Source organism: Arachis ipaensis, chromosome B2 (assembly GCF_059453495.1).
Source record: "Arachis ipaensis isolate K30076 ecotype BB chromosome B2, ASM5945349v1, whole genome shotgun sequence".
Lineage (NCBI taxonomy): Eukaryota > Viridiplantae > Streptophyta > Magnoliopsida > Fabales > Fabaceae > Arachis > Arachis ipaensis.
In genome coordinates this window covers 116,903,947-116,926,861 of record NC_142437.1, presented here as the reverse complement: position 1 = coordinate 116,926,861, position 22,915 = coordinate 116,903,947, and the positions used below count along the sequence as shown (strand labels likewise).

At 34.9% G+C, this 22,915-nt stretch overlaps 1 protein-coding gene across 10 annotated transcripts; it reads left to right on the top strand.

The window, feature by feature from the left end:
- The first annotated feature begins 694 nt into the window (after positions 1 to 694).
- On the top strand, positions 695 to 19,412 carry LOC107625966 (putative tRNA N6-adenosine threonylcarbamoyltransferase, mitochondrial). Of its 10 annotated transcripts, none has more exons than XR_015904920.1 (7): positions 805 to 1,178; positions 1,347 to 1,418; positions 1,527 to 1,834; positions 2,901 to 3,054; positions 6,437 to 7,179; positions 7,295 to 7,382; positions 7,475 to 8,069. XR_015904920.1 is itself a non-coding variant. In XM_016328717.3 (7 exons), the coding sequence occupies exons 2-7, from the start codon at positions 15,434 to 15,436 to the stop codon at positions 19,049 to 19,051; spliced, it is 585 nt and encodes a 194-aa protein (XP_016184203.2). In that variant the 5' UTR covers positions 2,917 to 3,054; positions 15,341 to 15,433; the 3' UTR covers positions 19,052 to 19,412. The 10 variants fall into 10 exon arrangements, 8 of the variants coding, with proteins under 8 accessions (XP_088360069.1, XP_088360068.1, XP_088360066.1 ...); XM_016328717.3 differs by lacking the exons at positions 805 to 1,178; positions 1,347 to 1,418; positions 1,527 to 1,834; ... (1 more) ...; positions 7,295 to 7,382; positions 7,475 to 8,069 and adding exons at positions 15,341 to 15,486; positions 17,697 to 17,772; positions 17,930 to 18,013; ... (1 more) ...; positions 18,385 to 18,473; positions 18,884 to 19,412 and having other exon boundaries at positions 2,917 to 3,054; XM_088503944.1 differs by lacking the exons at positions 805 to 1,178; positions 1,347 to 1,418; positions 1,527 to 1,834; ... (1 more) ...; positions 7,295 to 7,382; positions 7,475 to 8,069 and adding exons at positions 13,872 to 15,486; positions 17,697 to 17,772; positions 17,930 to 18,013; ... (1 more) ...; positions 18,385 to 18,473; positions 18,884 to 19,412 and having other exon boundaries at positions 2,918 to 3,054.
- Positions 19,413 to 22,915: the final 3,503 nt, after the last annotated feature.

Sequence of the window (22,915 nt, the reverse complement as noted above, 5' to 3'; positions counted from 1 at the left end):
TAAAATATGTGAAGTGTAGTGTGTTGTGTATTTAAAATTAAAAATTATCTAATCCATTAGGGTATCTAAAATTGGAAATTATCCAATTTATTAACAAAAAAAAAAAAAAAACAGAGCAATACTACTTGTCATACATAATTAATAATACCGTCTGTGTTGACAATAAAGTGAACAAACAAATAACTATTATACTTGTATAAAAAAACTACTTGACATTATATGCTATGTTTGAAAAGTATTGTTCTGTATTATTTATATAAAATAGAATAATTACATAAATTATTAATAAAAAACAACTACGTTATATATTACACTTTAATTTAAAATAATTTCTTTTAATAATATTATAAAATATATATAAGAAAATTTTGTATACACATAGTACTGTGCTGTGTGTACACACCAAAGCAATTTAAAAAAAAATGATGTTTTAGTTTTAACAAGCAATAACCAAATATAATTTTATTCAATTTTAATGATGAGTGTAATAGAAAAATCTTACATTAAAAATATTAATATTTGTTTCAAAAATTGTAAAATAATTTTTTTTCTTACTTACTTTCTTTAGGGTTTTTTTTGGAAAGTACAAATAAAAAACTCAAAATATAAAATAAGTATTTTATTTTGTAGTACTTGTTGTATGTCTTAAATGAGGATCACAGAGCTAGACACCAGTACTCCTAGTGTAATTGAAGGGGGATGAGCCCACTTAAGTAAAAGCAAAGCTATACTTTTAATAAGGGAGAGGAATCAACAAGAAACAATAAGGAAGAATCTAGCTAGCCAGCTATCATGGTTGACTACTTGACTTCACTTCTCTTTATATAGCCTTTAATCCTTAGCTAAGAATTAATCACAGGACACAACATTCGATGGCGTATTCTCCTTTCTCTAGTTCATCTGCTTATAAGCCTGTTCCTCCTGCTCATTCTATTTTGATTGATTCCTTCCTTTATTCCTTCTTTCACTTATTTTTTTGTGTCGTTTGATTTAATATTTTACTATTTACCACCTCTTTCTGCTATGGCTCTGTTGTGCTATTAGGTTAGGGGTTAGAGAGATGAGTACCAATTTCTGGGAGTGAAAGATATTTAGCTTTACAAGTTCGATTACTCTCTTCCTTCTGATTCTCCGATCTGATGATGTCGGTGGTGAAGATCTTCGATTAGATCTCGGAGGTTAGTAGGGTTTAGATTAATTTAGGATTTCTCATGTATCCTAGAAATTGTAGGCATTAGATTGAATTTGGTTTTCTTTTATGTAATTCATAGCAGTTTTGAATAATTTTAATTATTTTTTTGAACTCGGTCTTCGTGAAGAATGATTATTTTTCGATTTTCTGTTAGAAGGAAAGTAGAAAGCAAGAGGATAAAGTGAAGAGGATGCAACAACGGGAGGAACATTTTAAGCGTGTTAAGGTAAGAATTATTGGGTTTCCTTCTCCCAGAATATATTCAGTTAAAATTTATTTATCATCAGAAATGAGAAGAATTTGATGAATAATATTCTCTTACCATGATAATAAGATCTTCGGATGATCATGAACCCTGAAAGGAGGCAGACCATCGACGCCTACATTGATGGAGTAGCTGCAGCTACTAGGAAGTGCGATGTTGGGGAAGAAGAGGAGAGTTATGAGATCAGTTGCAGTGAGGTGGACCACGAAAGCAGCAGCGGGACATGGGGGCGTGGCATCAAGCTCTGGTATCCCAGCTACCATTGCGACGGTCAGAGACGGTAGTCATGGATATCACGGTTTTGATGATAAGGCAGAAAACATAGAGGGTCGCTGGTTCAGGGGCACTGGGGCTGTAGTTCAGAGATTCAAATCTAGGTACAGTTTTTCTCAATACTTCAGATTCAAGATATGCACAGTCTATAAACTCATTTCAAGCAATATGCTCTGAATTTTGACTATTTTTTTTTAATTTGTAATATTTATTATTTAAAAAAGACTTAAAACTTTCAATTTTAAGCAATCTTAAATTTTTAACAAATATCTTGTGCTTTAAAATTTATATTTATCAATCAAACGAGTTATTATTATTATTATTATTATTATTATTATTATTATTATTATTATTAAATGGTTGTTGTTTTTAAGTACACATAATAGAATTTCCAATCTTGCTATATGCTATAATGATATTGACACTGAAGTTATTAAATTGAGTTGCACAAATAACAAATCCTAAAATCCATTCAATTGACCTCTTTTGCGTGTCAAAATTGGTGGAAAATGTTGCTATATATATTTTGATCTGTTTTCTTACAATTCTTTCTTTTGTTCTTTCTCTGCTTTTTGGGTTTTTATTATGTGTTTCCTGAATGTTCTTCAAATTCCCATTTCGTTGCTGTGAGAGTCACAGTTTTCTCAGCTCTTTTCTACCCCATTGTGATGTTTTCTTATAAAATTTTAGTATTTGGCCTCTCCTTTTTTTTCCAACCTTTTCATCCCATTTCAATATGAGAACTACCATGGATATGATAAATAAGATTAATCCTGAAATTACCTGTCTTTGGATGGGGATTTCACATTCTGAAGTTCATTGCAGTGGAGTGGAAGTAGGAGATAGATGAATAAATACTGCACTATATGCTTTCGACACTAAAGGATCGTCAAGATCCTTTATGGCTAGCTCTTTTTCCAAAAGGAACTGATTATATGCATTACCAGCTGTCCCTCTCTCCGCTCTTAGATCTCATCTTTTTTACTTACTAAGTCTTGCATCATCATTTGATAATAATATGAACTCATATCAGTTCCAAAAAGTATTTAAATTTTGAAGTATGCATTTAAGATTGTATATGCTAAAATCTGGGTTTCATGTTAACCGTACAACTACGCAATATATAATTCAATTAAGGGCACCATTGATATGTTTGTTGCTTTTATGCAGTGAACAGAATCAAAATAGTAAAAAATATGCTTCTGAAGTTGCTTGTGATATGTTTTGCGGATTCCAGTGGATGAGATTCCAGCTTGTGAAACTGAAGTTGCTATGGCTAATGGACACATTCCAGAAAAAGGACCAATTGTTCTCTGATTTCAAGGTCAGTTCCTTAACGAAATAAATGAAAAGCAACTTTCAACATTCAAGTGCATTGTTACTTATACTTTGGTAGTTGCTTTCATTGCCCTGTTCACATATTTTACCTTTTTCTCTCGCATTTGGTTCAAGTTATTCGTAGGTCTATCTTGTGCATATCTTGCTATTTCAACCTACTATGATTTTCAATTGATGTCTTTTACATTCTATGTTAATGCACTCTTCAACAGAAAGAAAAAAGATTGGACAATGTTGTTAATTGTAAGTGGTCAATGTACAATTTTGGAATTTATATTTGAATTGTAAATCATTTGTTGTTTGTTGGAAATTCAGGAAATTAGGGCCACAATTATACAATTGTTAAAATTCAGTTTAGATTCCAAATGTTAGTTTGACTGTAGCTTTGCTTTGCTTAAAGATTTTGTCTTTATAATAAAGAGATTTTGCTTCTTGATTTAAAAAAAAAAAAAGAAGCTGAAGAATATTTTGGAATTTTAAAAGTTCATGGAAGTGAAGTTTTTTTGAAAGGAAAATTTAGCTTCTTTCTTTATAATAATACCATTTTGTGTAAGGAATTTGGAAATAACTACGCATTGAACTTCAATGCTGAAGTACCAGAGGCTATACTGTTATAGGAGCCTTTCATATTTATAAACTAATCATAATCACAAATAGGATTATCTATTGTAGGACCTTGGTAATTGCTTATTGTGGATGGGAGCACCATGAATTTGGGTTTGTGGGACGCTGCTTGTGAGTTAGTTCACTATTTATCAAGTTTGTTTTGGGAGGGTCTTGGTTTGTCTCAATTTTTTTGAAATAGGCCAAGAAGATTACACTAGATTAAGACCTTTAAGCTATTGTGGAGCTAATGAACATTAAATGTGATTATTACATATTTACATTCTATTCTGAACTTATTGCTCTTATAAAAAGCAGAGTACTTTTCTTTTCTTCTTTTTTAATAAAAAAATGTGTTTAGGTCATAATATTAGGTGTTCTTCAGACTAATACTATTATATGAGCAGTGAAGCTAAATTAAAATACTTAAAATAATGAGGCTTTTTGAATAAAAAATTTTCTTTTTGTGTTTGGGATCTTCTAATGAGTTAAAATCATGACCAGCTCTGAGTATTGGAAAAAAAATAATTGAAACAATTTTTGTTTAGAGATATGTGATTTATAAATCATCATTTTTATTTCATCTTTTTGTACAAGCAGTACTTGATTTAGATCTTTTTCCCTTCACAAAATTGAGAAAGTATGAGTAAGCTTTAGTCAAAGAGAGAAGGTGAGTTAAGGAGAGTAGGTGTCAATGGGAGTGAGTAATATACATTTCTAAAATAATCATATCTCTTGATTATATTGTTGAATCCTAAGGGTGTGTTTGGTTTGCGTTTTCATTTTCTGTGTTTTCTGTTTTCTGGATTTTGTGAAATAAAAAGTAAAAACAGGAACCTTTACAAAATCCAAGAAATAGAAAATGCTGAAAATGAAAACAGAAAATGAAAACGCAAACCAAATGCACCATAATATTCAAGCAAATAACTACTCTATTCTATACCAAAAATAGTCATCAATAGTTACTAGGTTATAGCTAACGTTATAAACTTGGTTTCTTTGTTTTTCAATTCATTGTCCTACTTTTTCTTCTTTTGTTCTCTTTCTGTTCCCTTTAGTGGGTGAGAGATTTCAGAAAGAAGTGATGCTATAATAGTATAGTAGGTAGAAGTGTTTGACTGAAAAAAGCGTTGGACCATCGTAAATATAATCATATCTATTAACAAATTCTTTTGTTCATTATTATGGAATAGTTTTTCCTATTAGTTTTTGAATAAACTATGTATAGAATTAGTATTGGTTGAATTCTTCATTCTTGGTATGATCTATAGTTAAATTGTATTTTAATATATAAATACATCTGTTTTTGTTTCAACTAATTTTATTATCTAGCATTGCTTCTGTTCGTCACTGATTTATACAAATTTATTTGCTTCTATTAATTGTCATTGTCATCACGTCATGTGCAAAAGAAACAGGTTCAATGAAGGCTGTGAATAAAACCAGTTGCAAAAGTCGTAGATGATTTGTCATTTACAGTTAACTATGCAACCTGAAGGCTTTGGATTCACTTTTTAATAGCTAAGTTGCTACGTAAAAATTGACTTCATTTTTTGTTATTTTCAAAGTTGCTTATTTTTGGCTGTATTAGAGTATTGGACTTAACTTTTTTTATTTAGTTAGTGATTTTAGGGCAAAAAACTAGAATAAGCCAAGGCAAGTTGAGAACTACGTAAATAAGCTAAATTGAAATTCGTTTCAATAATGAGCCAGGAGCTATATATATGTAATTTCAACTCGGTTCGAATTAGATTTCTTAGTAAATCGAACCAGCCAAGTTCGAATTAGATTGATGAAAAGTTGGTTGTAATTCAAATCAGCAAAGTTCGAACTCCGTCTCCACGTAAATCGAACTAGCTTAGTTCGAATTATAGGCAAGTAAAGTCTTCAAGTAATTCGAACCACTCTGGTTCGAATTACACTTATGCTGGGTTCTTAATAATTCGAACTACCCTGATTCGAATTACTAGTGATTCGGCTATATAAGGAGTTCGAATCAGCCTCATTCGAATCATTCTCACCTTCCCCTACCCCACCAAATCTCAGAGAAAACGACCCAGATTCTCTCCGACAAAGATCTGAATGGAATACTCTGCTGATGGGGGACGATCCGGCACGGTTATATCGCTTGGACGGAGTCGCCCATATAGCTGGGGTCATCAACGAGGAGGTTAGTACGGAAATAACTTTGTTCTACCGGTACATGTGACTTAGTGGTTTTGCATGCGGGTTAGATGGTGGTTTATGTTAGTGGTTTCCGTTAATGGTTTATGTTAGTGGTTTCTATTAGTGGTTTATGTTGGTGGTTTATCTTAGTGGTTTATGTAAGTGGTTTACGTTAACGGTTTATGTTGGTGGTTTATGTTAGTGGTTTACGTTAGTGGTTCATGTTAGTAGTTTATGTTGGTGGTTTATGTTGGTGGTTTATCTCAGTGGTTTATGTAAGTGGTTTAGTTTATCTCAGTGGTTTATGTAAGTGGTTTACGTTAACGGTTTATGTTAGTGGTTTATCTTAGAAGTTGACGTTAGTGGTTTATGTTAGTGGTTTATGTTAGCGGTTTAGTTGTGGTTGTTTTATGTTAGATCTTTCATGTCAGTGGTTTATGCTGGTTTCTTATGTTAGTTGTTTATGCAAGTGGTTCTCGTTCTTGGATTTTTAAGCGGTTATATTTAGTACGATTTTTTGGTTTATGAATTATCGTGTTGATTATGTTTGTCACTGGTAATTAAGTTGGTTCTAATAATGCGGTTCATTTCTTCCGCAGCATCAGCGATGCATCAGGAGCATGCGGCGGCAGCAGGGCATGCTCCTCGATAACAGATACGTTCCGTACCTGCAGATGGCCGGTCTATACCATCTTGCAAGGCTGAACGATAGATGGTTCCGGTTGGACGAGGCCCTTGTCAGTGCGTTCGTCGAGCGATGGCGTCCGGAAACACACACGTTTCATATGCCGCTCGGAGAGTGCACGATCACACTCCAGGACGTGGCATACCAGCTGGGTTTGCCAGTGGACGGGTGTTACGTCAGCGGCTGTCTATCAGAGTTCCAGATATACATCCAGGGTGGCCGTTCAGCCTGGGTGTGGTTCGAGGAGTTGCTTGGAGTGGTACCTCCTCCTAGCCAGGTTCAGAAATACGCGGTCAACTGCAGCTGGTTTCAGGAGACTTTTGGTGAGTGTCCGGAGGGAGCTGATGAGGAGACTGTGCGTCGATATGCCCGTGCGTACATCATGATGTTGTTGGGCACGTAGCTATTTGCGGACAAGTCCGGCAACCGCATTCAAATCAGATGGCTTCCGTTTGTAGCTATGCTGGAGGAGATGGGGACCTACAGCTGGGGTTCTGCAGCACTGGCATGGTTGTACCGGTGTATGTGCCGAGTGGCGAACAGAAATGTTATCAAGCTAGCGGGCCCACCTCAGCTACTTCAGTCATGAATTTTCTGGCGATTTTCTCGTTTTAGGCCTGCAGGGTTTGAGACGTTCAGCTGGCCATTGGCCTCGAGGTACTGTACTAAGCTTTGTCTATTTCAATTTACTATACATAACTACGTGTTCATTTATAATGTATTGGATACCCTAAGCACACATTTAAGTAGCGGTAAGACGTGTATGATGCAGGTGGTCAGGTTACAACATTTTCAGTAGCGAGAAGGGTTCTAGAGTTCAGATGTGGAGGCTCTGGATAGACCGGTTACAGGATAGAGAGGTCAGTATGTTACTTAATAAGTTTTTTTATTTAACCACACTTTACGAGTTGGGTTCATGAGTTGCCCTGACACTGTATAGTTCTTGGTGCAGTTTATCTGGATGCCGTACAGCAGCCCTGACGTACTTCAGGTTGTGCATCCAGAGGTTTTGGAGCATCGGCATATGGCGCTGTGGCGGTCTGTTACGTCGCTTATCTACTTTGCCGTCATAGAGTGGCATCAGATAGATATGGTTCTTCCGCAGTTTGGAGGGGTGCAGCCCCGTCCACATCCCGCCCTGAACATCGACTTTCTGATGTCGAAGGACGGCAGAGGCGGCGATCGATGGTTTTCGTACCATTTGCAGAAGTGGCATCTCCATTGGGAGTCCCGTGCGGAGAGCGTGCTGAGGTTCGATGTTGTTGTTGACCCTGGTCCGTCGCGTGAGTTCTTGGAGTGGTGGAGTCAGCACGGGAAGAGGTTCTTGTCTCCGGATCCGCACTTGGAGGATCCGAGAGCCGTTGCTATTCCTGTTGAGGCCTCACAGCGGGGAGCTGGGCGAGTTCCTGAGATGGATCGTCCTGACAACGTGCCGGACAAGCGGCGGGTGAGAGGAGAGCTCGCGTGGGGACACGGCGGAGCCAGCGTGACTGGAGGTGGCTTGATCGTGCTATGGAGGATGATGACGAGGCCGGACCCCCGCTGGGGGTCGACGACGAGGCTAGCGAGGCAGAGGTAGAGGGCGAGCTGCGGTTCATGCCGCTGCTCCTGACCCTAAGGACGATGACGACGATCAGCATGGGTCCGAGGGCGGGGATGGTGCAGGGGCGGCTGCAGTTGCTGGTGTTAGTATCCAGGATGGGGAGCACGGAGGTGAGTGGTATGGCTCAGGGATGGGTGACGGGGCTGAGCCTACCTCAGCAGGACGGTACTTTGTTGGTATACCCGACCCAAGTCCAGCGTCACTAGGCTCAGCCCCGTCACCCATCCCTGAGCCATACCACTCACCTCCGTGCCCCCATCCTGGGTACTAACACCAGCAACTGCAGCCGCCCCTGCACCGTCCCCGCCTTCGGGCCCATGCTGATCGTCGTCATCGTCCTCAGGGTCAGGAGCAGCGGCATGAACCGCAGCACGCCCTCTACCTCTACCTCGCTGGCCTCGTTGTCGACCCTAGCGGGGCCGGCCTCGTCATCATCCTCCATAGCACGATCAAGCCACCTCCAGTCACGCTGGCTCCGCCGTGTCCCATGCGAGCTCTCCTCTCAACCCGCTGCCTGTCCGGCACGTCGTCAGGACGATCCATCTCAGGAACTCGCCCAGCTCCCCGCTGTGAGGCCTCAACAGGAATAGCAACGGCTCTCGGATCCCCCAAGTGCGGATCCGGAGACAAGAACCTCTTCCCGTGCTGACTCCACCACTCCAGGAACTCATGCGACGAACCAGGGTCAGCAACAACATCGAACCTCCGCACGGGACTCCCAATGGAGATGCCACTTCTGCAAATGGTACGGGAACCATCGATCGCCGCCTCTGCCGTCCTTCGACATCAGAAAGTCGATATTCAGGGCGGGATGTGGACGGAGCTGCACCCCTCCAAACTGCGGAAGAACCCTATCTATCTAATGCCACTCTATGACGGCAAAGTAGATAAGCGACGTAACAGACCGCCACAGCACCATATGCCGAGGCTCCAAAACCTCTGGATGCACAACCTGAAGTACGTCGGGGCTGCTGTACGACATCCAGATAAACTGCACCAAGAACTATACAGTGTCGGGGCAACTCATGAAACCAACTCGTAAAGTGTGGTTAAATAAAGAAACTTATTAAGTAACATACTGACCTCTCTATCCTGCAACCGGTCTATCCAGAGCCTCCACATCTGAACTCTAGGACCCTTCTCGCTACTGGAAGGGTTGTAACCTGACCACCTGCATCATACACGTCTTACCGCTACTTAAATGTGTGCTTAAGGTATCCAATACATTATAAATGAACACGTAGTTATGTATAGTAAATTGAAATAGACAAGGCTTAGTACAGTACCTTGAGGCCAATGGCCAGCTGAACGTCTCAAACCCTGCATGCCTAAACCGAGGAAATCGCCAGAAAATTCATGACTGAAGTAGTTGAAGTGGGCCCGCTAGCTTGATAACATTTCTGTTCGCCACTCGGCACATGCACCGGTACAACCATGCCAGTGCTGCAGAACCCCAGCTGTAGGTTCCCATCTCCTCCAGCCTAGCTACAAACGGAAGCCATCTGATGTGAATGCGGTTGCCGGACTTGTCCGCAAACAGCTGCGTGCCCAACATCATGATGCACGCACGGGCACATCGACGCACAGTCTCCTCATCAACTCCCTCCGGGCACTCACCAAAAGTCTCCTGAAACCAGCTGCAGTTGACCGCGTACTTCTGAACCTGGCTAGGAGGAGGTACCACTCCAAGCAACTCCTCGAACCACACCCAGGCTGGACGGCCACCCTGGATGTATATCTGGAACTCTGATAGGCAGCCGCTGACGTAACGCCCGTGCACTGGAGTGTGATCGTGCACTCTCCGAACGGCATATGAAACGTGTGCGTTTCCGGACGCCATCGCTCGACAAACGCACTGACAAGGGCCTCGTCCAACCGGAACCATCTATCGTTCAGCCTTGCAAAATGGTATAGACCGGCCATCTGTAGGTACGGAACGTATCTGTCATCGAGAAGCATGCTCTGCTGCCGCCGCATGCTCCTGATGCATCGCCGAGGCTGCAGAAGAAATGAACCGCATTATTAGAACCAACTTAATTACCAGTGACAAACATAATCAACGTGATAATCCATAAACCAAAAAATCGTACTAAATATGACCGTTTAAAAATCCAAGAACGAGAACCACTTGCATAAACAACTAACATAAGAAACCAGCATAAACCACTGACATGAAAGATCTAACAAAATAACCACAACTAAACCGCTAAGATAAACCACTGACATAAACCGTTAACGTAAACCACTTACATAAACTACCAACGTAAACCACCAACGTAAACCACCAACGTAAACCACTAAGATAAACCACCAACATAAACCACTTACATAAACCACTAACAGAAACCACCAACATAAACCACTAACATAAACCACCATCTAACCCGCATGCAAAATCACTAAGTCACGTGTACCGGTAAAACAAAGTTATTTCCGTACTAACCTCCTCGTTGATGACCCCAGCTATATGGGCGACTCCGTCCAAGCGATATAACCGTGCTGGATCGTCCCCCATCAGCAGAGTATTCCGTTCAGGTCTTCGTCGGAGAGAATCTGGGTCGTTTTCTCTGAGATTTGGTGGGGTAGGGAAAGGTGAGAATGGTTCGAATGAGGCTGATTCGAACTCCTTATATAGCCGAATCACTAGTAATTCGAATCAGAGTGGTTCGAATTATTAAGAACCCAGCATAAGTGTAATTCGAACCAGGGTGGTTCGAATTACTTGAAGACTTTACTTACCTATAATTTGAACTAAGCTAGTTCGATTTACGTGGAGACGGAGTTCGAACCTTGCTGGTTCGAATTACAACCAACTTTTCATCAACCTAATTCGAACTTGGCTGGTTCGATTTACTAAGGAATCTTACATATATATAGCTCCTGGCTCATTGCTGAAACGAATTTCAATTTGGCTTATTTACGTAGTTCTCAACTTGCCTTGGCTTATTCTAGTTTTTTGCCCGTGATTTTATGCTCCTCTTTGATGCTTTCTCTTTTTTCTAAGTTAGAGTTCAGATTAAAAGGTAGTGATCGAAAGATTTGTGTGAGTGATTTGAGGTTGGATAAAAAAAAGTCTATCACTTATATCTGTATTTGAGAGGAGCATAAAATAATTGTTTTGTACGATGCAATGATTTTCCAAAAAATTTACTAGATTATCTCGCTTACAAATAAAATGAAGGATCATCTAACTAAGACATCGCAAGTTTTAGGAAAAGTATTCAAGTCATTATATTTTAGAGTTGATGTGTTTATTTTTTTTAAGTCGATATGGATTACGCATAATTTTTTAAGAAAAGAACAACATAATCTTTGTTGAGAGTTGAATCGAATAGAGGGATTTAATTAACAGATATCTTTCACCAGTGTGTTGATTCTGCTAGTTATTATATAAATTGTATTTGTGCACTCATACACATTCACTTATTTATACATCGCGTTTGTTCTTCCAGAGTAACAGTTTTTTCTTTTTCGTTCAAACAATGATACTCTTCCTTTTCGTCAATTATATATAAATATACACACTCATTGAAGGCAAAGTGTAGTAGTAGCTTTGCTTACTATTGCAGTGGCATCTGTTTTTTACCACTGTGTCGTATGCGATATTTCCACCAAATACTTCGTCTTTCTTCAATAATTTAGAGAAATACGTTTTAATACAAAGTGGTTGGTGGTGTTATAAGCATAATATCTTGTACTATTGTCATTGGACCGGTATTAGCTGTGACGATGCTAGAAGGATTGTAGAAATTGACGGATTTGTATTGTATATTAATTTTTATAATAAGTCTAAATTATTGCGGCTACAGAACTTGAATCTCACTCCCTTCTCGAATTTGATCCACCTTGATTTTCATGGAATGAGGTCTACGGGAAGCATCTACCAAAAAATTGGTACTCTTACAAAGTTATCTTAATTTGTTCAGTAATAATCTTCATGGTAAGCTGCCTCCAACATTTTCAAATCTCACTCAATTTGTAAAGTTAGATCTTGCTCTCAACTCTCTTAGTGACATCATTCTTTCTACTTTTAGTAAGGTGGAGAATTTGAATTTTCTCGCATTTGTTTTAATTAAATTGAAGGTCTCATATCAGTCGAACTAGCAAATTTGGTACATTTTGAATCATTGTTCCTTTAATTTAATGGTTTAATTCTCTCTACTTTGGAACAGTTGGAGAATTTAATATTTCTTGATTTTAATGCAAATCAAATAGAAGGTCCTATATCACTAGAATTAGGAAATTTGACAAGTTTAAGGTTACCATTTTTTAATAATAATTTCTTGATAAGTACAATTCCTTTCACTTTTAATCAATTAAAGAATTTGATTTTTTTTTATATGTTGGAGTGCACCCAGGTTAGAGGTTTCCTACCGTTTCAAGTAGGTAATTTGAACATGTTAGAATAATTGCATCTCAAAAACAATTCGCTCACATGTACAATTTTTTGTGCTCTGGGTCAATTGAAAAGTTTGAGATATCTTTCCTTTGATTTAAACTAAAGTGAGGGTCTCATATTATTACAAATAAAAAATTTGAGTCAGCTTATATTATTTTCTTCTTCAAACAATTCCATTCAAATCTATTTTTCTTGGGACAATCAAAGAATTTGACATATCTCAATCTTGTGTCAAATCAAATTGAAGGACATATACCAAGAGAGAAAATTTAGAAAAATAAATAGTTCTAAATTTCTTTTTTTCTTGGTATATGTCCTTCAATTTGATTTGACGTAAGATTGAGATATGTCAAATTCTTTGATTGTCCCAAGATAATAAAATTGAACCAAATTGTTTAAAAGAGACAATAATATAAGTTGATTCAAATTCTCTATCTGTAGTAGTATGAAACCCTCAATTTGATTTGAATTGAAGATAAGATATCTCAAGTTCTTCAATTGACTCAGAGCAGAAGAAATTGTACTTGTGAACGAATTATTTTTGAGATACAATTTTTCTAACATGTTCAAATTACCTAATTAAAATGGTATGAAATTTTTAACTTGAGTAGACTCCAACATGAGAAAAGTCAAATTCTTTAATTATTAAAAAATAGAAGAAATTGTGTTCATCAACAAATTATTATTATTAAGAAATAGTAATTTTAAGTTGGTCAAATTTATTTTCTAATTTTAGTGGTATAGTACCTTCTATTTGGTTTGAATTAAGATCAAGACATATCAAATTTTCTAACGGTTCCAAAACAGATTAAACCATTGAGTAAATTAAATTGGAACAAATACAATGATTCAAAATGTGCCAAATTCTCTAGGTCTGTTGGTATGAAACCTTTAGTTTGGTTTAAAATAAGAGCGAAAAAATTCAAATTCTCTAGTTTATCAAAAGTAGGAAGGATGACACTCAGAGAGTTGAGAGCAACATCTAATATTACAAGTTGAGTGAGGTTTGAAAATGTTAGAGGTAACTTATTATAAAAATTATTATAGAACAAATTAAGATAAGAAAGCTTTGCAAGAGTACCAATTTCTTTGTGGATGCTTCCCATAAGCCCCATTTCATAAAGATTGAGGTGTACTAAATTGGAGAAGGAAGTGAGATTCAAGTTCTCTAGTCGTAATAATTTGGACTCGTTATAAGGATTAATATACAATGCATATCCGTCAATCTCTGCCACATTTCTAGTATCATCACAACTAATGCGGGTACAATAGCAATGGTATAAGATATTATGGTTATGACTTCACCAACCACTTTGTATTAAAGCGTGTCTTTCTGAATTATTGAAGGAAGACGAAGCATTTGGTGGGAATATCACGTAGTGGAAAACAGAAGTGCCACTGCAATAGTAAGCAAAGCAAAGTTACTACACTTTGCCATCAATGAAGAGTACCATTGTTTGAACGCTCTCAAAGAAAGAGAAAAACATTATGTGTTACTGTGGAAGAATGAACGAACGGTGAAAATGAGGCTTTGTGTATAAACAAGTGAATGTGTATGAATGTGCATATAATTACTAGCAGAAGCAACACACGAGAGCGAAAGATATCTGTTAGCTAAATCCCTCTATTCGATTCAACTCTCAAAAGATTCTTTTGTTCTTTTATTAAAAAATATGTATAATCCATATCGACTTTAAAAAAAATTTAAATACATCAACTCTAAAATATAATGACTTGAATACTTTTTCTAAAATTTGCAATGCTTTAGTTGGATGACCCTTTATTTTATTTGTAGGCGAGATAATTTAGTAAAATTTTATAACAATCAATTGGGTGGAAACATACCATTAGAGATAGGAATTTTTTATTCTCTTTGTGATGTAAACTTATCCAATAACAAATTAGAATGATTGATCCCATCTCTTATGTTAAACGGTTTCAATTTTTAAAAAATTGACTTGAATGATAATTTGGTGACTAGAAGTTATGTTGATAAACTTAACATGAGTTATAACTCTTTTGGTGGTAGTGTGCTTTTTTTTTCATTAATGACGATCCTTATATTACTGATCAGAATTTTTTTTATCAAGTTTGGATATTAGTTACAATAATCTTACAGGTACTTTACCCGTAAAACTTGCAACCATACCTCATAAAGGTGACAAGGCTACAAAGGTTTTTATTGTTAATATTTCAGTGTCTGTCAACTCTTCGTTCAAGTTCAAAACACTGATTTTTCATAAAAACGTTTGCAGCCTTGTGAACACTCAAAAAAGTTGAATGACAAATTTATAAGATATAGTTGCAAGTTCTACGGGTTTGAGATTATTCTAGCTAAGACCTAAAGTTGATAAAGAAGATTTTGTCCAAGAATATAAAAATCATCATTAAAGGATAAAAAGGGTACGCTACCACTAATAAAATTGTGGCTCATGTCAAGTTTATCAACATAACCGATTTTTGCCGGAATATTTTCACTTAACAGATTATTACTCAATTCAACTTTTTCAAAATTAAAACCGTTTTAGCATGGAAAATGGGATCAATCCTTCTAACTTATTATTGGATAGGTTTACATTGCAAAGAGAATCAAGCATTCCTATCTCTAATGGTATGTTTCCATCCAATTGATTGTTAGAAAGATGAAGTGAAGTCAAGTTCGTGGACTGAAACAGTTTAGATAGTATAACACCAGATAGCATATTATGAAAAATATACAAAATCCGCAAGTTGATCAAATTCTGAAGGAATGAAAGCATTTATTTGATTGAATTTTATGTCTAACTCTTGTAAAGACACCAATGCTATTTCAATAGGAAAGAAGGGTCGTAGTCAACAAACAAAAAGCACTATCTTGAAGAAGAAGGAGGTCAACAAAAATAAATCCATTCTCTATCTTAGAAAGCAGTATGAGACAAGCTAGTGACGTTAAAAGAACACTTGTTAGTAAGCAACCTAGTCGGTTAGTATTCTTTTTCTTCTCTTCTCCATTAAGGTCATTTCTTTTAATTAATTGGAAAAAGAGAAAAAAATTTTTTAATGAATCAGTTAGATTTTAGTTAATTTCTACTTTCTACTCATAGTTTTTCTTTGTTGATTTTAATTTTCAAAACTAGTTTTCAAAAGTTTTCGCTACTGTCATTGTTTTATTCTTCATGCATCCTTTATATTTTGTTTATGTCTTTATTTTATTTTGAAAAAAAAAATTATCATGCATGCATTCATCACACAACGCAATATATACTTAGCATTCTATGTTCTTCCATACTTTTCATCACTTGATAATATGTTTAAACACTAAATTTGGTGTTCATCAATCTGTACATGACCAAACTCTTAAGTTTGGTGTTGCAAATAAAACCAAGAATGAAGATGGAAAGAACAACAAGGACAGAGAATGAATATGGTAAAACTTGTGTGTGGTGGTTAATATTTCTTTTTTTTTTTCTTTTTACTTTTCCTTCTCCTTGTCTTTGCATCATGCATGTTTCCCTACTGAAATATCCATGCTTATTACTATGCTTATCTTCCAAGTCTTCTAATCATCATGAAAAAGAATGGCTTTGATGGAGGAATGTTGAATCTATTAAATAAAGTCCTATTATATAAAGTGGTGGTTCACGACTTGTAATTGTATTCTATGGACCGTAGCATATGTGAATGATCTTGAATGGAAGGAAAGAATGATTCTTCATAAACAAAAAGCTTAGAAAAATATTATGAGATCTCTGAATATTCAAAAAAAATCCTTGAATTGAAAAGAAAAAGAGACGAAGAGAAGCATGAAAAAGAAAAAGAAATTAAAAGAGATTCAAAAGTGATAAAGCTGTGAGCATCAATGGTTAAAGTCCAGTTATGTGCTTGTGGTGTTTATTGTCCAAGGAGAGATTTGGGCAATTAGATCCGAGGGGTGCTTTATCACCTGATAACTTGGGCCAACTGGCTTGGGATTATCGATCGAGAGCCCACTATCAAGAGCCGCCTCAAGACAACATTTAGAAGCCTAAAGAGGCTCTGGGTATCGATGTCTGGGAATCAAATTTTTAACTATATGCTTGTGGTGCAGCTGTGTCAAGGAGAGACTTGGGTAATTAGATCCGAGGGGTGCTTTATTACTCGGTAACTTGGTCGACTGGTTTGGGATTATCGATCGAAAGCCCACTAACAAGAGCCGCCTTAAGACGAAGCACTTAGTGTAAGACCCTGAATTTTAAAAAGTTAATAAATTATTTATGACTTATTATATTTATTTAAGATTATATTTTTAGATATTTTATATATAAGTTGAGTAAATTCTTATTTATTATTTCCCTCGCCTTTAAATGGTCTTTTTTTTAAAAAATAAATACGGTTTAAGTTTTAAACAGACTCATATTTTAGTATTAAATATTTTAAGAGTCGTCGTAATACCCTAGCTATCAGAGTGACGCAGCCGGAAGCGTGACATTTTGATAGTTAGGATGTTACACTTAGAGCTAACAATTGAAAAATCTCTCTCGGTCAAGAATAAGAATTAAACAATTCAAGGACCAACTAAAACTGAAAATCAAGATCTCATAATATCATCCGAACTTGAGTTTTTGAGCATTCTTCAAGCCCATGATTTCATGATTCATTAAAGAAGGAAAAGCCCGTCGATGATCACAAGTTTACTAAACCCCATTATTAAGGTGGAATCGAGCTTCAAAGAGATTTAATTCTTCTTCATTAATCCAATTCTTTTCTTTTCTTTTTGCTTGAGGATAAACAAAGTTTTAAGTTTAGTGTTGTGATGCGTTCGTATATTTAGTAGTTTTTATTATGTTTCTCCTATGATATTTGTTTGTTTTCTTAGGATTAATCACAGTTTCTTCCTCTAATATAATCACTTTTAAGTATCATTTGCTACTAAGGTATTCTCTAAATGTTTTTCAAGAAAATATAGTTAAAAGAAAGGGAAATCAAGTAGCAAAGAAAGCTTGTCCAGAAAGGCATGCAATCAAAGCATGTAAGGATCCAAGTCATGCAAGGCCATGCAACAAGGCACATGCCACGAGGATAATAAAAGACTGATTTCCACATTCTGTTAGTGAATTAGCTTCGTGTAGTCAGATGATAAAAGAATGATATTGCATGTTGCAAAAAGCATTTTTGTGTAGTAGTAATAAATTATACAAACATATGAGTTTGCAGTGATGCCAAGATCCCTATTTCTTCTGCAAGTAAGGAAGATCGATTGGCCCGGGCTGATATTGCTGCTGCTTTTCAGGTTAGTTATGTTTTTGTAGGTTTTGTACTTTATGGCATGCGAGACCTGTCTTCTGTATCAGATCTAGATGATGACTTGGTTGAAATTACTGCATCTGCTCTGTCTTGATCATCTTTAATTTGTGTCTAACTGATGTCTTATTTCTACATGTGGTCAGCGAATTACAGTGTTACATCTTGAGGAAAGGTGTGAATGTGCAATCCAGTGGGCATTGAAGATGGAGCCTTCTATAAGACACCTGGTAGTTTGAAGTCAGAATAGTTTCTTTCTTTCAAATAACATCAATCCTTCCTTTTCTATTTATTTTACATCGAAAAATCTAAATGACTTTCTATTTTATGTCATATACTGCAGATTATCTCTGGTGGCGTTGCATCAAATCAATATGTTCAATCTCGGCTTGATATGGTTGTGAAGAAGAATGGCTTGCAACTTGCATGCCCTCGTCCCCGGCCTTGTACTGATAATGGTAATAATATAGTTTTTGAGTTGCTATCAGTAGTAAGTAGTCACAGTTCTCAAAAAGTAAATTAGGTTGTTATCTTTTGTTGATGCATGAAATATAGCTTTTATTTCATTTATTTATTTTAAGCTTTTCCTTCAACTGGATAGGTGTAATGGTAGCTTGGACTGGCATTGAACACTTCCGCATGGGAAGATATGACCCTCCTCTGCCTGCAGAAGAACCAGAAGACTTCGTGGTGTGTTTCCTTATCTCAACAATTTGCTTTTCCTATCATGCCTCAATGGATTTGGATGGTATGATTCATTTAGGGGGAAAAATTACAACTAATACAGAATCAACATGATCAATTATTGTAACCCAGCTCAAAAAATGTTGAATTCATTTCTGAGTGATCTGTTTTATCTACTCTCATGGATTGCAAACTTGAGTTGCTTTCGCTGCCTTTATCTTATCATATTCTATGTTCAATTCATTCTTTGTCTACTAAGCAAATGTGAGGATCTAGGCTGTATTTAAATGAACCTCGTAGATGTTAATGAGGTAATAGTAAAAAGTTAACATTGATAGTGTCAGAGATTTCATCTGTTGCTACATGTTATGCTTGTTTGATCACTCACTGATTCTTTCAACTATGATTCATTTCAGTATGATTTGCGGCCGAGGTGGCCGCTGGGGGAAGAATATGCCGAAGGAAGAAGTGAAGCACGCTCGATAAGAAGGGCTCTTCTTCATCCATCTCTTGCGTCTATAATTCAAGCATCATCACAGCAGGGACATTGCATGTACTTCCATGTTGCTTCAGCCTCTTCATGAAGCTTTGCTGCACTATTTTCGATGGGCTGAAATGTACTATAACACGTGTCTGAGTCTGAGGCATAGTACATGTATAGTAATTCGTTGGATTATTCACTTTAGCTTTTTTATTGCACTATGTTATGTTTTGTTTTGCTTTTCCTCTGATCTTAAACCATTGTTGATGTTGTTGTTGATAATGCTTACACATATGTTCTTGACATCTTGAGTTTAGCTTTCCATGTGATTCATATTTGTTGTTGATTATTCCTTCGGATTATGTCAAAAGTGTTGTGTGTACTGAAGTTTGTCATCTACCATGTTTATGTAAGTGACAATTGTTTTGGCCTGAGGGGAAATTTCAGCCATGCTCTTTCGCTCATTGTTGCCCTATGCCAAAAACATCAATTGGAACACAACCCACAGTTTTGTTCAAAGAAACCCACTTCTTTCTCTCTTAGAAAGATGTAAATCCTTGGTTCAGCTAAAACAAATTCAAGCTCAAATGACCTTAATAGGCTTAATAGACAATGGCTTTGCTGCAAGTCACCTTGTTGCCTTTTGCGCTCTCTCAGAATTTCAAATACTTGGATATTACGCAAAAATTTTATATCATACAAACGAACCAAATGTCTTTTCTTGGAATTAAACAATTAAGGGATATATATAAAGCGGAGACTTAGATGGAGCTCTTCTTTGTACAAGAAAATGTTGCAGTATGATGGGTTGAAGCCAGATAATCATATTTATCCGTTATAGCTTAAAGCATGTTCTTCCCCTTTCTCTAAATTGTATAGGTCATGCTATACCTGGACATGTATTAAAGTTTGGTTTCGAATTCAACTTATTTGTGCACAATGCATTGATCTCTATGCTACTGTCCTATGGAGATTTAGAGGCGGCATATGAATTGTATAAAATATATTTAAATAATAAATACTATTTTAATAAAAAATGCTATTTGTACACTAAAATCAGTTACTAAAATTAGCTACCAATGTATTTATGTATAAATACATGTGGAGTTTAATTTATTTTAGTTAACATATATTTTATATTAGTAACTGATTTTAGTATACGTATAGCATGCGTATAGCATGGTTGTAATCTATCAAATATGTTGATTTTTGCATATGCAAGAAGTGGCACAATGGATAGGATTAAAAATGTGGGTTTTTGCGATTACAAAGGACAATATAACAGTTCATCATGCTGTTTTGTGTACTAAACATTATCACTACCAAATTGGTCCGTGAATTTCACAGCAGGTTGTTGCTGTTATAATAATAATAGGTGTTAACTTAAGCGCTTGTCACATTATGTTTGTAACAAGTGGAGAATTAATGAAATAAAAGTTATTGAAGTTTTTTGCTTCAATATGACATATGATTAATTATTATAAAATTAAAATTTTATTATCCAGTCTGATCCAAAATAAAGTTTCATTTTTTAAATTTAATATTGTCTAGAATAATTATTCATTTTTTGATTAGTGAAAACTCAGGTGCAGTCAATTTTATAAATTATAACTGAGAGTCAAATTATTAAAAAAAATTTAGTCAAATTAATTAAATTATTTAACTATTTTTAACTATTAACTTCACGTGAAATTGACTACACCTGAGTTTTGACTTTTTGTATTAATAAAAAGAACGAGCAATAATTGGAATGAAGTGGTACTGGAATAAAGTAAATGAGATAAGATTCTATGGTTATTGAATTAATTCTTATTGGCTTAGAGGAGTGTTAGGGGCAAGCAATTTTTGTATTTTTTAACCATCAATTGGCCATCAATAATACTTTTAATAGTGTAAGATTAAATCCAATGGTATAGGATCATTCAATTTTTTTTTATGGTTAAATACTAGTCAATTTGTTAAAAAATTGTTGCCACCAAGACTTTTTCCATTGGGTAAATATGCATATGGTATTATTAATGGACATCCGATCCTTGGATAATTGGCAAGTTTGATTTGATAGCAGATTTTGTAAATCAGTGGCAATTAAAGTAATATATGTGTAACTGACTAATTGGCGACAATATAATCAGTGTTTAGTTTTTAAATGGGTGCTAATGAAATCAACATTTGAATGAGTTGGAAGCAAGAAAAAAATGTTCAAAGATAATAGTTTTCAATGTTAATCTAAAGAACTTTATTTCATAAATAGAAAACTAACAAATACAATAATTAGTTGTCACAATCATATGTCACACACTTTTCTCTATCTGTAGTCTGGTTTGATAAAACATTTTCACTTTCACTTTATATTTGGTACTTGAAGCTTTCGAAATCTAACCGCGATTTTAAAAAATAACTAAGAGATACTTTTTAAAGCAAATTTAAACTTATAAAAAAAATTGGTGAACAAGAGGGGTCAAGAATCCCAAAACAACAGAAAACAAAAACTACCTTTCACGAGTTTCACCTATTATTCTAAGAATTTAACATAATCCAAAGACAAAGCATAAATTAAATTAGGGGGAGGGGCATAAAAAAGATGAAGACCAATAGAGACTAGAGAGATCATGTCCTTTCTTTGCAAGGATATCTGCGACTGTTAACTTTACATAGGATTTTTCTTAGACAAAGATTTAGTTTGGTAAAAGTTTTTGGATATATATGTGCTATTTAAAAGAATAAATATTTTGTTTTATATATAGTAAGTAATATTTGATAAATAAAAAGAATTTTATATATGTATTTGTGTAAATTTTAAAAAATAAGAGTGTTTTAGAAGGATCTAAAGAAAAAAATTTTAAAATTGACTTGTGTTTATTATACTAAAATTAAGAAGTCTAATATAATCTTATATATTAATAAATATTTAAATTTATTTTATATTTATATTTATTATAATCTTTTTAAATTTTAAAATTTTTTTATTAAATACAATTGTTGTTATTTATGCTTGCTAAACGGTATTTTTAATTTGATTTACTGAACATACGTGTTACAACTTTTAAAAAACTATCCATGAAAAACAAGTTTTGATTGATAAACTATTTTTAAAAGGTAAAAATTTTACCCGATCAAACCATATATTGTTCTCCTATAAATTCACATCAAATTTTGTTTAAGAAATTTCTTTTATGAACAGAAAAATTGAGTGAAAAGTAAAGATTCTCATTAAATTTATATACAACATTTGGAAGGGACCGGATCTTTTCAATTTTTTTATTTGAGGAAATAAACTGTGGTCTCGTCATAATGAGTCCAAGAAAAATTATAAAAAAAAATATTAAAAAATTAAAGATAACACTTTACACCTTCAATTAAAAAATTTGATAAAATATTAAAATCCATTCCCCATGTGTAATGTACATGATCTTTTGTTTCTTTTTTTCTTTTATCTTTACCTACTTCGCTGTTTATTTATTTATTTTTTGGTGTCTACTTTACTATTTATTTAAAAACACTCTTCACAGTAATATTATCTTTTTGTTTAATCCACTAATATATGTACCCGTGTACTGAATCAGATAATACACAAAAATATATAATTTTATTTTAATTTTTTAAATAAAAATACACAGTAATTTTTGTTATAAAATTAATTAAATTTAAATTTTAACTATTTTTAATATAAAAAATAATAAAATCAATGACTAATAATTTTACTTGTTTTCAAAGTATAATAATTATTTATTAGTAGTACTTATTAGTAGTAATATATAATTTATAATTAAATTAAATATTTATATTAGAATCTCATCTTTTCAAAAAATTTTCTTTAAGAACATTAGTACTTGATTTTGTAGATATTTTCTCTTGAAAATTAAAATTAAAATTAAAATATGATTTTGCTACCTTCTCTGTATGTTCTGCATTGCTTTAGAATTTTAAAATTTTTATTTCTGTATTTCTAGAAATCTGCATTTGGTTT

Coding starts and splice junctions, on each gene's coding strand:
- LOC107625966 (XM_088503943.1), top strand. CDS start 1,611: ATGTTGGGGAAGAAGAGGAGAGTTATGAGATCAGTTGCAGTGAGGTGG. Junction 1,835..2,900: donor GTTCAGAGATTCAAATCTAG/GTACAGTTTTTC, acceptor GCTTTTATGCAG/TGAACAGAATCAAAATAGTA. Junction 3,055..6,436: donor AATTGTTCTCTGATTTCAAG/GTCAGTTCCTTA, acceptor TTTCTTCCGCAG/CATCAGCGATGCATCAGGAG.